Source organism: Brachyhypopomus gauderio, chromosome 1 (genome assembly GCF_052324685.1).
Source record: "Brachyhypopomus gauderio isolate BG-103 chromosome 1, BGAUD_0.2, whole genome shotgun sequence".
NCBI lineage: Eukaryota > Metazoa > Chordata > Actinopteri > Gymnotiformes > Hypopomidae > Brachyhypopomus > Brachyhypopomus gauderio.
Genome location: NC_135211.1, coordinates 6,163,950 through 6,177,548, shown reverse-complemented (window position 1 = coordinate 6,177,548; position 13,599 = coordinate 6,163,950). Strand labels below are relative to the sequence as shown.

The 13,599-nt window shown below is 49.1% G+C and overlaps 1 protein-coding gene across 1 annotated transcript in view; it reads right to left on the bottom strand.

Moving 5' to 3' along the window:
* Window positions 1-13,599, bottom strand: part of tmem163b (transmembrane protein 163b) — a 40,228-nt gene that overhangs the window by 8,309 nt on the left and 18,320 nt on the right. Inside the window, exon 5 of the mRNA XM_077021858.1 lies at window positions 9,971-10,067. Within this exon, the coding sequence (XP_076877973.1) occupies window positions 9,971-10,067 (97 nt within the window). The remainder of the gene's footprint in view (window positions 1-9,970; window positions 10,068-13,599) is intronic.

Below are 13,599 nucleotides of genomic sequence, written 5' to 3'. Positions count from 1 at the left end.
ATCCTTAAACTCTGCATCACACTCAGATGTCCATTTGACCTTCTGGGGATTATTCTTACGGGTAAGTTCTGTAAGGGCTACTGTCCTCCCGGCAAAGTTAGGTATAAACCTACGATACCACCCTGCTAAGCCCAGGAAGGATCTTACCCTCTTTTTGGTTGTCGGAGGTGGACACGCCATCACTGCTTGGATCTTGTCCACTTGAGGCTTGATGATCCCTCCACCAAGAACGTATCCGAGATAGGAAACTTCCGCCTTGGCTAGCTGACATTTCCTTGCGTTGATGGTTAATCCAGCCTTTTGGACTCTGTTGAAGACATCGGCTAGGTGGTCTCTGTGTTCCTGCCATGATGAGCTAAAGATGACTACATCATCAATGTAGGCTGCCACGTAGGCTTCTGCTCCTCGCAGTATCTGGTCCATGACTCTCTGAAATGTTGCTGCTGCTCCATGGAGTCCGAACGGCATAGTAGTAAACTGATATAGTCCACTAGGTGATCTAAACGCAGTCAGTTCCTTTGCTGAATCAGCTAAAGGTATTTGCCAGTATCCTTTACTTAAGTCTAACGTGCTCAGGTACTTGGCTTTTCCTAGCCTTTCGACTAGTTCGTCAATCCTGGGCATTGGGTAAGGATCAAAAGCAGATATGCTGTTCAGTTTTGAAAAATCAATGCAGAACCTAAGTTCTCCATCCTTCTTAGGTACCAGTACTACCGGACTACACCATTCGCTTTGTGAAGGCTCTATCACCCCTAACTCCAACATGTGCTCCACCTCTTCGTTCAACTGTGGTATGAGGCGTGCTGGCACTCAGCAGTGAGTCTGTCTAATCGGCTCTGGCGCTCGCAGGCGAATATGATGTTGTGTCACCTCTGTGCGTCCCGGCCGTGCACTAAAGAGGGCCTCTGGTATAATTTGCTGTAATTCTTTCTGTTTACCTGCAGTTAGATGGCTTACATCGGGGATGGTCATGTCAGATGTTGTGGGGAAGTACTGTTCCTCTGTCTCTTCCTCCTCATCGACAACTCGGGCCCATAATTGCTCTGCCACTGTCTCCTGCCTTTCCTTCCATGGTCGAAGTAGATTGATGTGGAATGTTTGTGTCTTCTTGCGTCTATCAGGTAGGTACAATTCGTACGTGGTTGAATTGATCTTCTTCGTGACCTCGTATGGTCCATGCCATTTTGCTAATAGGCTGTTGTCCACTGTTGGTAGCAGCAGTAATACTTTTTGGCCTGGCATCAAATTTCGACTTCTGGATGTTTTGTCATACCAGGCTTTTTGCTGTTGCTGTGCTCTAGCCATATTGTCATTTACCAACTCTGTCATCTTATCCAACTTCTCTCTCATCTTAAGCACGTAGGACAAGATGCTCATTTGTTCTCTTGGCATGTCTCCCTCCCAGGCTTCTCTTAGGACATCCAACGGTCCCCTCACCTGGCGGCCATAGAGTAACTCGAATGGTGAGTATCCAGTTGATGACTGCGGGACTTCTCGATACGCAAAGAGTAGGTATGGGAGCCATTGGTCCCAGTCCGTTCCATTTTCTGACACGAACTTGCGCAGCATCGACTTCAGTGTTTTGTTAAACCTTTCGACCATCCCATCAGTCTGTGGGTGATATGGAGTGGTCCTAATTCCTTTTATGCCCAGTAATGAAAAGACTTCTTTAATCTGCCTAGATGTGAAGTTGGTGCCTTGGTCCGTCACGATGTCTCTAGGTATGCCTACTCTGGAAAATAGTTGCATTAACGCATTAACTATTTGTCTAGTCTTGATCTTCCTGAGTGGGAAGGCTTCTGGGTAGTGTGTGGCATAGTCACACACTACTAGAATGTATTTATTACCTGACCTACTTCTTTCTAGTGGGCCTACAATGTCCATTGCTATCCGTGTAAATGGAACATCAATAATGGGTAGGCTAATCAACGGTACTCTGTCACCCTTTTTAATCGGCATGGTTAATTGGCAATCCGGACATGATTTGCAAAAGTTCGCTACGTCCGTGTATAATCCTGGCCAATAAAATCTGCTAGCTATACGGGCTAATGTTTTCTGTTGCCCTAGATGTCCTGCCCATGGTACCGTGTGAGCTAATTGCAGTATATCTGTCCTGACGTTTTTGGGTATTACCAACTGTTCTCCCTTGTCATTACGCCTATACAGCTTGTCGTCTTTTATAACGAACTGCTCTTGCCCCTTAATGTCGCTTCGTATACCTCCGTTTTTCGCTTTTTCAAATGCAGACTTTAACGTCGCATCGCGTTTCTGTAAATCTGCGATGTCGCTAGGTAAATCATTCCAGTCGACTATCAAGGGTTTAGGTAGGCATTCTTTAACAGTCGTGCCTCTTACTTTCGCTTTCCGCCTGTCATTTCTGGACTGTTTAACTCTTTCGGTTTCCCGAAATGGCAGTTCGCCAAAGTCAGCGTGTTGCTGCGCTGCCAGTTTAGCCTGTAGTCGTGTCACTACTCTTACTTCAGCTTCGTTATTCCCTCCCCGTAGCAATTCTGCTAACACCGGGATATCTCGGCCCAATATAACTGGATATGGGGACTGGTTAACAATTCCTACCGTTAAAAGATAGGTCTGGTCATTAATGTCTATGCTCACGTCCGCTGTCTGATAATCCTGTTCATCTCCGTGTATGCAGCGTACTTTTAATGTAGCAGTATTCAGCGGTATTTGCTCGTTCAGACACTCTTCTCTAACTAGCGTCTGACTAGAGCCCGAATCCACTAGAGCTTTAAACGTTTTCCCCCTTATTTTCACCCAGACTGTTGTATCGGTGTTCAGGGATGATTCCGTCATCGTACTATGTGGTCTATGGCAAAGACGTGTGCTACTACTGCCTGTGTGTAACGGACATACTGCTCTTTTATGCCCTCTCTGTCCACATGCATGACATTCTATCGGGGGTTTGTCTCGTGTCTGCCGCTGTGTCGTGTACTGTCTATTAGTGTAGCTATTCGTTTTCATATGTGGTGCATTATTTGCAGTACTCATATTATATTGACTAGCGTATGATCTATAAGCTTCTCTGGGCTTACCCTGGGTCGCGCTGCTAGGGTGTCCTAATTGCACACTTCTGTTAGGTTGTCGTGCCGCTTTATAGTTTTCCGCCAATTCGGCTGCATGTCTTGATGTAGTGAGAGTATGTTGCTTAATCCATGTTCTTATTTCAGGGTTGATGCTTTGTAGGAACTGTTCCATTACGACTGCGTCGCCGATTTCTTCTTTTGTTTTTTGCTTTGGCATCATCCACTTGTCGTACAGGTCCTTTAGTCGTGCTTGTAACTCCCTGGGCGTCTCTCCGTCCTTAACTGCATTATCTCGAAATCGCCGTCGATACGTTTCTGCGTTAATTTCATACTTTTGTAGAAGTACCCGTTTTACCTGCTCGTAATCCGCAGTGTCCTCTATATCCATCGCAACATATGCTGCTCGTGCCTTCCCACTGAGGAGTGGTACCAAATGTAGTGTCCAATCTTCTCTGGGCCATCTACCTGCTTGTGCGATACGTTCAAAGGTCATGAGGTAATGTTCGATGTCCTCATCTTCCCTGAACGGGAGCATCTTCGGACTTGTCCATCCACTGCACATCGGTCGCTGGTTCAGCGGTGCTGGGTCGTGTGTTGCCGTACGTTGTACACGATGGATAATCTGTACTTCGGGTAGTGTTGCCGACGCTGCTGGGACTTCTGACTGTTGTGAGGTTTCGCCCTCCATTGCTGATGGTTGCTCTTGTTCCCCCTGTATATGACTCTGGAGTTGGGTGAACTGGTGTTGAAGCGTCCGCCATCTTTGTTCCTGTTTCTGAGTTTGCTTCTCGTGGCTTTCTTCTCGTGCTTGCTGAAGCTTAATAAAACTATGCAACATTTCACCGAGTTGAGCTACGCTCTCCGTTTCCGTCGGTTCCGTTGTCGAGCATTCTCCGTCTGGAATCTCGGAGTGCAGTTGGAGCTCCCTTTCCCCACGGATATCGCCCTCGTTAGCATCTTTTGTAGTTGCCATTTGCTTCCTCGGCGGCATCTTGAGAATATCTTTCCCTTATTCGTCCTCACAACACCGCCTGTGTGGGGTTCTAAAAGAAACCGCTGCCACCATGTGTGGTAGTGTAGCCTTGCGGGCTTAGGCAATTGTATCAAGGAGGACTGGAGGCGGTCGATTATAATCAAAAGTCGCTGCTTTATTTTCAGCTCTCTCAAGTTTCCAACAGGCCTTCAACTAAAGTGCACTCCTCTCTGTCCCTCCCCCTTTTACCAGCCCCACTTTATACCCAAAATTCCCACGGCGAATTCCAGGTAAAAGGCCGCTCATCAGGGTGGGCCAATCAAAGTTCTCCCAGGTGCAGCATATGCTCTTCTGGAAAACAAATATCTCCACACCAATTAATTTAGTAAGTCATCATCAGTCTATACGTCTACAGATCCGATGTCTTGACAAGGTAATCTCTAATCAGGTACGTATTCCCCTCTCACCTAGTAGGCTGATGTAATACCAGGTAGGTTGGTGATGATGCCGTACCGGTCTCAGCATCACACTGATTCTGTTCATAACTTTTATGGGCAGAATTTCTTGGCGTAGCCAAGTGGTGGAGGGGCTTCGGATTGGTGGCCTCAGGATTCTGCGTCTCCTTTTTGTGGATGATGTGGTCCGGTTGGCATCATCAGGCCTGGACCTACAACTCTCACTGGATCAGTTTGCAGCTGAGTGCGAGACGGCCGGGATGAGAATCAGCACCTCTAAAACTGAGACCATGGTAGACGGACAAGGGTGGACTTGCCTCAAGTGGAGGAGTTCAAGTATCTCGGGTTCTTGTTCACAAGTGAGGGAAGGATGGAACGAGAGATTGACAGGCAGATCAGTGCTGCGGTTGCAGTATTGTGGACGCTATACCGGATCGTTGTGGTGAAGAGAGAGCTGAACCAAATGGCAAAGCTCTCAATTTACTGGTCAATCTGTGTTTCGACTCTTACCTATGGTCACAAGCTCTGAGTAGTGACCAAAAGAATGAGATGTGAACGCAAAGAATGAGAACGCAGGGTGTCCGGGCTCTCCCTTAGAGATAAGGTATGGATCATGGTCATCCAGGAGAGGCTCGGAGTAGAGTCGCTGCTCCTCCATTTAGAGAGGAGCCAGTTGAGGTGGTTCGGGCATCTGGCCTCCCTAGGGAGGCGCTCCAGGCACATCCAACTGGGAGAAGACCCCGGGGAAGACCCAGGACACACTGGAGAGATTATATCTCTCGGCTGTCCTGGGAACACCTTGGTATCCTCCAAGAAGAGCTAGAAGAGGTGGCTGGGGAAAGGGAAACCTGGGCCTCTTTGCTTAGGCTACTGCCCCTGTGACCCGAACCCGGATAAAGCGGATGAAAATGTAACGCGGCGAGTATGCGAACGTACCCACCACATGAAAACAGAGAAAGAGGTGGACCCAAGCTCGAGCTGATGAAACCTATGACAGGATTTACTAGTCAGAGAGAGAGAGAGGCAAGCAGAAACCCTCGGTAAAAAACACCGAACACAAAATACACGGATACAACCCAACGCGCAACACAAAAGAAACTTGACTGTGAGAGCACGGGAGAAAACAAAAGAAATACAAACACAAACGCGCAATATACTCAATGCATAACAAAACAAAACTCAACCATAGAAAGACGGGAGAAAATAATAAAGGCAACTCAAACTCAACACGTGAAAAAGAACTAAAGACGCCAGGGGAAGTAACTGGCTAGTGTCAGGAAGAACACCTGATTTTCTCTCTAACCAGCTATCATTCATCACCACGCCCCCTCTCAGCTATATTAATACACCTTCAACCCACTTCCTGGTTGCGGGTTTTGCTGACTCATGACGCATACCGAGCATTTCTAGTGCCTGTTTGATCTCCTGTGTTCTGACCCTTGCTTACTCCCCAGACCTCATCTTCCGCCTAGCCCTTCTGTACCTCCTGGACTGTGATCTCCCATTATGACCCTGGACTGACCCGACTACCCCAAGAAGACACTGTTGCTACAGATCCTGATACTAGTTATATAACTGTCGTATTCTGTACATGTGATCTATTTAAATAAAAGCTGTATACTTCTGCATTTGGATCCCTCTTTGTCTGGTAAATTCGTAACAGCTAGCAGGCAAACGCTGCGACAAACAAAAAAACCTTCCCAAAATAAAGTATAACAGATAGGAATCTAACAGGAGGAGGAAAACTAGAGATGAGCCAGGCAACGGCGCAGGAGATAGATACTCGAATAAGTAGCAGAGGAACGAGAGTGAGAGGAGAAGGTAGCGAGACACCTTGTAACGTAACGTATCAATCGAGAAAGCAGAGAAGGGCTGAAAGTGCAAGGGCATAGTACCAAAATGATTCAGCAGTGATACGTCTCAACAAACATCCATAAGTAGGAAGGAAAACAGGTGTGGCGGATCACTGCTAATTGCGCCTGCTCTGCATAGTGCCGACTCCTGAGCCCCCTCCTGTGGTGATCGGAGGAGCCGCATCTGAGCCAGCCATTATATAAAATGGATGGATGGATGGATGGATGGATGGATACTACACCACTACCACCCTATTATCACACCACTACTACACCACTACCACCCTACTACTACCCTATTACCACACCACTACAACACCACTATTACACCACTAACACCCTACTACTACCCTATTACCACACCACTACTACACCACTAACACCCTACTACTACCCTATTACCACACCACTACTACACCACTAACACCCTACTACTACCCTATTACCACACCACTACAACACCACTACTACACCACTAACACCCTACTACTACCATATTACCACAACACCACTACTACACCACTACCACCCTACTACTACCATATTATCACACCACTACAACACCACTACTACACCACTACCACCCTACTACTACCCTATTACCACACCACTACAACACCACTACTACACCACTACCACCCTACTACTACCATATTATCGCACCACTACAACACCACTACTACACCACTACCACCCTACTACTACCCTATTACCACACCACTACAACACCACTACTACACCACTAACACCCTACTACTACCCTATTACCACACCACTACAACACCACTACTACACCACTACCACCCTACTACTACCCTATTACCACACCACTACAACACCACTACTACACCACTAACACCCTACTTCTACCCTTTTACTACAATACTATCACCCTATTATCACACCACTACCACCCAACTACCACACCACCATCACCCTTTCAACCACACCACTTCTACACTACTACCACCCTACTACCAGGCCATTCCTATGCCAGTGTGGTGAGAATGGCCATCACTCAATGAGCCAGTCAGTAGTACTGCTGTGTTCCACACAACATCATAGGGTACATGAGGAATCAGTGGGTTAGATCTGGGATGAGTGATGAGGGATGAGGAGTAGATGCCGTATAGATGTCGTATAAGTTTTCTAATAATATATTGGGCAACCTGGTCTTTGTCTAAAAGTACACTTGAGCAAAAGCTGAAGAAAATAGTTTTCAAACTGGGACAGACAGAAAGAAGAGGGCTGCCACGCTGTCCTGAATGAAGCAGTACATTTGTCCTGCTTCTGAAGATACTGGACATCAACGTAATCTCACAGATTACCATATACCTCAGCAGATTACCATATACCTCAGCATGTAGGTCTGAGGAAGAGCAGCCAGGGGGGGAGTGGCCAGGGTGGGACTGAGAGGGTGGGAAGGTGGCCAGGGGGAGTGGCCAGGGTGGGGCTGAGAGGGTGGGAAGGTGGCCAGGGGGAGTGGCCAGGAATGGCTGAGAGGGTGGGAAGGTGACCAGGGGGAGTGGCCAGGGTGGGGCTGACAGGGTGGGAAGGTGACCAGGGGGAGTGGCCAGGAATGGCTGAGAGGGTGGGAAGGTGACCAGGGGGAGTGGCCAGGGTGGGGCTGACAGGGTGGGAAGGTGACCAGGGGGAGTGGCCAGGAATGGCTGAGAGGGTGGGAAGGTGACCAGGGGGAGTGGCCAGGAATGGCTGAGAGGGTGGGAAGGTGACCAGGGGGAGTGGCCAGGAATGGCTGAGAGGGTGGGAAGGTGACCAGGGGGAGTGGCCAGGGTGGGGCTGAGAAGGTGGCTGGGGAGTGACTAAGTGTGTTTCTGTTCTTTTGGATTTTAGACCCAGTTTCCACACACCACCACCAGTCAGCAAACATTTTAGTATCAAGCGTGTGTGTGTGTGTGTGTGTGTGTGTGTGTGTGTGTGTGTGTGTGTGTGTGTGTGTGTGACATCAGCAGCAGATGAAGGCAGTAGAGAAATATCAGATCTATTTTTAGCTGGGGCTTGTGTGCACTGAACGCATCTCTGCAGGCCGAAGCAAGAGCTGCAGTCCTCTTGAGAACAGCAGGGTCCTGATTAAAACATCAACACACACACACACACACACACACACACACACACACACACACACACACACACACACAAGCATGCCATTGCATGTACACACACACACACACACACACACACACACACACACACACACACACACACACACACACACACACACAACATGCCCCTGCATGCACACACACTCCTTCTTCTATCTATCTATCTATCTATCTATCTATCTATCTATCTATCTATCTATCTATCTATCTATCTATCTATTATCTATCTATCTATCTATCTATCTATCTATCTATCTATCTATCTATCTGTCTGTCTGTCTGTCTGTCTGTCTGTCTGTCTGTCTGATGCTTGTCTGATGTCTGTCTGTCTATCTGTCCATCTCTTTGTAATCTGTGATGTTCCGGTACTTCTGGTGTGTTGTATCTCATCCAAGACAAAGTGTAGCACCCTTACCCAACCACCAGGGCTGCCTTCAGAGCCCTCCAAAGCCCTCAGAGAGAGACGGGCTCGGGAGAGGGGTTGGGGGGGTTCAGTAGCCTGCTGGCTGGGAAATAACCAAGCTCTTTCCCCCCGGTTACGTTGCCAAGCAGCCCAGATTGCCTGGCAACAGCGGAGCAAGACTATTCCGAGCCTGCGTGCTTGTCTCTGGCTTCACACCTCACTCGGTGCACTGTCACATTGCACTTCACACCTTAGCCACGCCACATACCTCACTCACTAACCGTCAAGAGAACAGAGCAGTCCAGCACACTAACCAACCAATGAGGAGAGAGCAGTCCAGCAGCACACTAACTACCCAATGAGGAAAGAGAAGTCCAACTAATCACCCAACAAGTATAGAGGGTCATCTCTCAACAAGGAGTGACTAGTCCAGCACACTAATCACCCAAAATGGATCTATTTCTTTTTTTTTTAAGTTCTGAAAGGAGGTTTGTTCTTCTTCAGAGTCCCAGAAGCCAGGTACTCTCCTAAAGGAGGCCAGACAGTACTGAGCAAACCAACAAGTTTGACTCACATTCACACAGACACACACAGACACACACACACACACACACACACACACACACACACACACACACACACAGACTTTAACACCCGCTCAAAGACTATTCTCTTTAAACCTTCTGCATTCAGGCAGTAGAAAGCTGGGCCTATATTAGCCCGCAGTGGTGTGTCTGTCTGTAGCACAGTTCAGTGCCAGACCTGCAGAACTCTTGTGCTGTTCAGCTTTCTCTTCTCTGACACGTCTGATTTGAGTGTGGAGAAACGTTAGAGCGTTGGAGCATCGCTCTGGTCTGGAGATCCCAGAGGGGAAGGCTGCTACCTGGCAGTCGGCCACAGACAATAAGAAAAGAACGAATGAATCATGCCTCTATCGTTCAAAGAGCGAGGTCGTCATCTGATGACAATAGTCTGGCGTGTAAGAAAAAAATAGCTTTGTGCAGAGTGTATGTCTGTGTATGTGTGTGTGTGTTTGTGCTGAGAATGTGAACAGATCTGTGTGTGTGTGTGTGTGTGTGTGTGTGTGTGTGTTGGGGGTGGGGTGGGTATGACAGGTCTTACCACTTCTGGTAGTACTTTGGTGGCGAGTGCATGGATGGCTTTCACCAGGATGGTAAGAGCTGACAGGATGAACACCACCCCCAGAATAACACATGCTCTGTAGAGAGATCACACACACACACACACACACACACACACACACACACACACACACACACACACACACACACACACAGCAAATTACTCAAAGTAAGTTCATTTAAGACAGAATGCAGCAGCAGGTCAACTAAATGTGAGTTCTGCAGTCTTGTGTAGATACTCAGTAGAACATCTACGAAAGCTCCAGAAAGTTCCAAAACAGTGACATCACTTTGCCACCAGGCAGCCTGGGGAGCTGATGACAAGAGTTCATGCCTACAGTCCTGATCCACCGGGGCTGCTGTTTCTGGTTCGCTACACAACGGCGTCTCTGATTGGTGCTCTGCACAGCCGGAGCTCACACATTGGACATTCTCATAAGCGCCCACCCACCACCAATTTACATACAGCATCAATACACCTCAGCAGCAGACAGCCCACGCCTCCCGATTTACATACAGCGTCAATATCCCACAGTGGCAGACAGGCCACGCCCCCAAATTTGGATACAGTGTCAGTATCCCATTGTTGGCTGTAGTTGGTATTCGTTGCAGGGGAGAGACGGCTGTGTCATATCAGCCCGCCACCCTGCCTCTCAGTCTCCCTCTCTCTTTCTCTCACTCCGCAGAGAAAGAAGTGAGGGGGTCGCCATGGCAACCAGGTCACCCGCATCACCCCGCACGTCTCCCTGGAGTCTCGCGGTGATCGAGCGCTACATCTGCTCCTCCCGGGTCCGCGGGTCGGGGTCCCGGAGCGGGTTCGCTTCTCACTGTCCGGCATTGGACAGTTGGAAGGAGGCACGTCCGGTCGCCCACCGCTAGAGGTGACGGGGCGGCGCAGGACACCCCCGCAGTGGAGCCTTTTGCCGAGAATCGCTGCCATGGAAACCGCCGTGGAAACCACTGCCACGCCCACTCCAGGCCAGCCGCCGGCCGTAGGGGTCAGGGCGTCGGCTGACGGCACGGAAACGAATAAAAGTCGCGCAGGGGTGGAGTCGCACCTGCCGAGTTGCGGTGTAGCTGAAGATTCGGCCGAGCCTGCGTTAAGCGCTTCGGACGTGACGCTACGATAAGAGTCTGAGCTCTAAAGGTTATGCTGATTAAGGTTCCATCTTTACTGAGGGCGCCACGCTGCTACCAGGGCAGACCGTAGGAGATGGAGAGAAGGAATGTTCCAGAAAGTTCAAGGTGGAAACAAGCCTGCTCGCACCGCTACTGCATATAGACTCAGTACTCAGTACATTTAGACGCACTAGAACATTTCAGGGTCCGTTGTACACACACTGCTTGCGTTGATGGTTTTGCCCCATTAGAACCTGATGCAGCACCCGAGACAGACGGGCTGAGACACAATACGTTAGCTACTGGATCCAGATATAAAGACTTTTTTTTTTTAAAGCAAAGTCTCCTGTGAATGCCAAAATGAAAGAGATTCAGTCTTTTTTGTATGCAAACGGGGTAATAACGTTGGCGGCGCTGGGTGTTTGGAGCTGTGACCCTTAAGCACTACGCAGTCGCAGTGTAGCGTCTGACCGGAGAGACGCTGGCTCCGTCCCCTGCCCCCTCCAGCAGGGCGGGTTGGCGGAGCGCTCCTGGGCGTAGCCGCATTGCAGGCTACTGGGAAACGAGTTTGCCTGGTGTGCGTCGCTTTCCAAACCCCTGCATACACACCGGCATGCCCACATATGCAAACATACACACACCCGTACGCACGCAGACACATGCACACACACGTGCTGGCTGCAAGTGCCCTCTGAAGAATTGTTGTATTGGACTTAATTACTTACGAGCCAGCTGAGCCTGAATACTGGTGTATTGCGGCTGTGGATCTGTGTGTGTGTGTGTGTGTGTGTGTAGAGGTGCGTACGTGTGTCTGTGTGTGTTTGTATCGGTGCGGACGTGTCTGTCTGTGTGCCCGTGTGTCTTATGGTCTGATTATACGTGGTTAGATGAGTGTTCTGTTTACATGGCCTACCAAGAAGCTTAAAGTCTGTGCCACGCAACTCCAGCCCAAGGAGACAAGCACAGCTCAGGGGGTAAAGATCAGAATGGCTCCAGCAATCTCTCTCTCTCTCTCTTTCATATCTTTCACACACTTCGTTCGTGTTGCTTCAATAATAGACCTGGAATGACAAGGCCGAATCTGTTTCTTCTTCCTTTCTTCTTCGGAGAGTCTGTTGTATTGTTTCACGCTTGGCAGCAACCGTCATGACAGAGGCTGAGACTGCGCTACCATGTCACAGTGAGCAATCCCAGCATGCACCACGGCTGACAGCTCTCCTGAGGTGCACCTGTCACCGAGAGCGCAGGACATGGGACAGGAGACCGAAATCTGGACAGAAGACGAGACCCTGTTACCTGTTAATGTAACCGCATTCTATGTTTGTTTTTTTCACCAGCTGAAAAAAGTTAGCTATTTTTAAACCAAAACAAAGTTTTGCCCTCATTCAACCATCACCAATCACAACTTAGTGGTCCCTCAGTCTGACCAATCACAGTTTCCCCAGGGCTCCAGTGATCATTAGGATGACCAATGAGCAGGAGCTGGTGGATAGCTCCCCGGTGTTTAGTGCAGACTGGTGAAAGTACACTGCGTTCTCTGGGGAACGGCTCTGCGCTGTCCTCACACGCTTATTTAACATCCCAGTTCCTCCTCTTCCTCACTGCCTCAGTCTCCTTCAGTCTTATTCTCTCTGTTCCATCCTGCCATACTGTCTTCTCTCTCTCTCCCTCCCTCTTTTTCTCCCCCTCCCTCTTTTCCTCCCTCCCTTTCTCTCTCTCCCTCTCCTCTCTCCCTCCCTCCCTTTTTCTTTCTCACTCTGTAGTTTTCCTTTTTTTTCCTGCTCTCATGCTCACCTCTTTGCTCATTCTCTCTCTCTCTCTCTCTCTCTCTCTCTCTCTCTCTCTTTCGTGTGTGTGTGTGTGTGTGTGTGTGGGTATAAAAGTGCATGTGTTGGATCTGCTAGCTAACGAAGCGAATGACATGGACAACCTGCTCCTCTCATTAGAGGCTGTTCAAATGAGCTGCACACACTCCCAACGCTTTACAGTGCCTGAGACACCTTCACACACACACACACCCCTCTCTCCCCCTCCCTATTTCCCTCTCTCTCTCTCTCTTCCTCTCTGTCTCTCTCCATCTCTCTTTATCTCTCTCTCTCTCTCTTTCTCTGATCTCTGCCCATCTGTCTGTTCTCTCTCTGGCCTTCTACTCGGCTAGTGCTTTGATGACTGCAGCTAGGCAGGACCGAGCCCTGCTGCTGTAACGGCCCTGGGACCACAGGCAGGGGGGGTGGGGGGGTGTTAGCTCCTCTTACCCACTCCAGTCCTGCCAATAAAGCACTTTCTTCAGTGTCTCCTTCGTTCTAACACTTAAAGGAGCCTTTAAGGAGGTTGCACTTGTCTCAGCTCTCTCTCTCTTTCTCTTTCTTTCTCCCTCTCTCGCTCCATCTTTTTGATTCTCACTATCTATCTCTCTCTCTCATCCTCCCTCTCTCTCGCCCTCTCCAAGTTTGTCCTGTGATGTCATCCATCCCCACGGTGATCTGCATC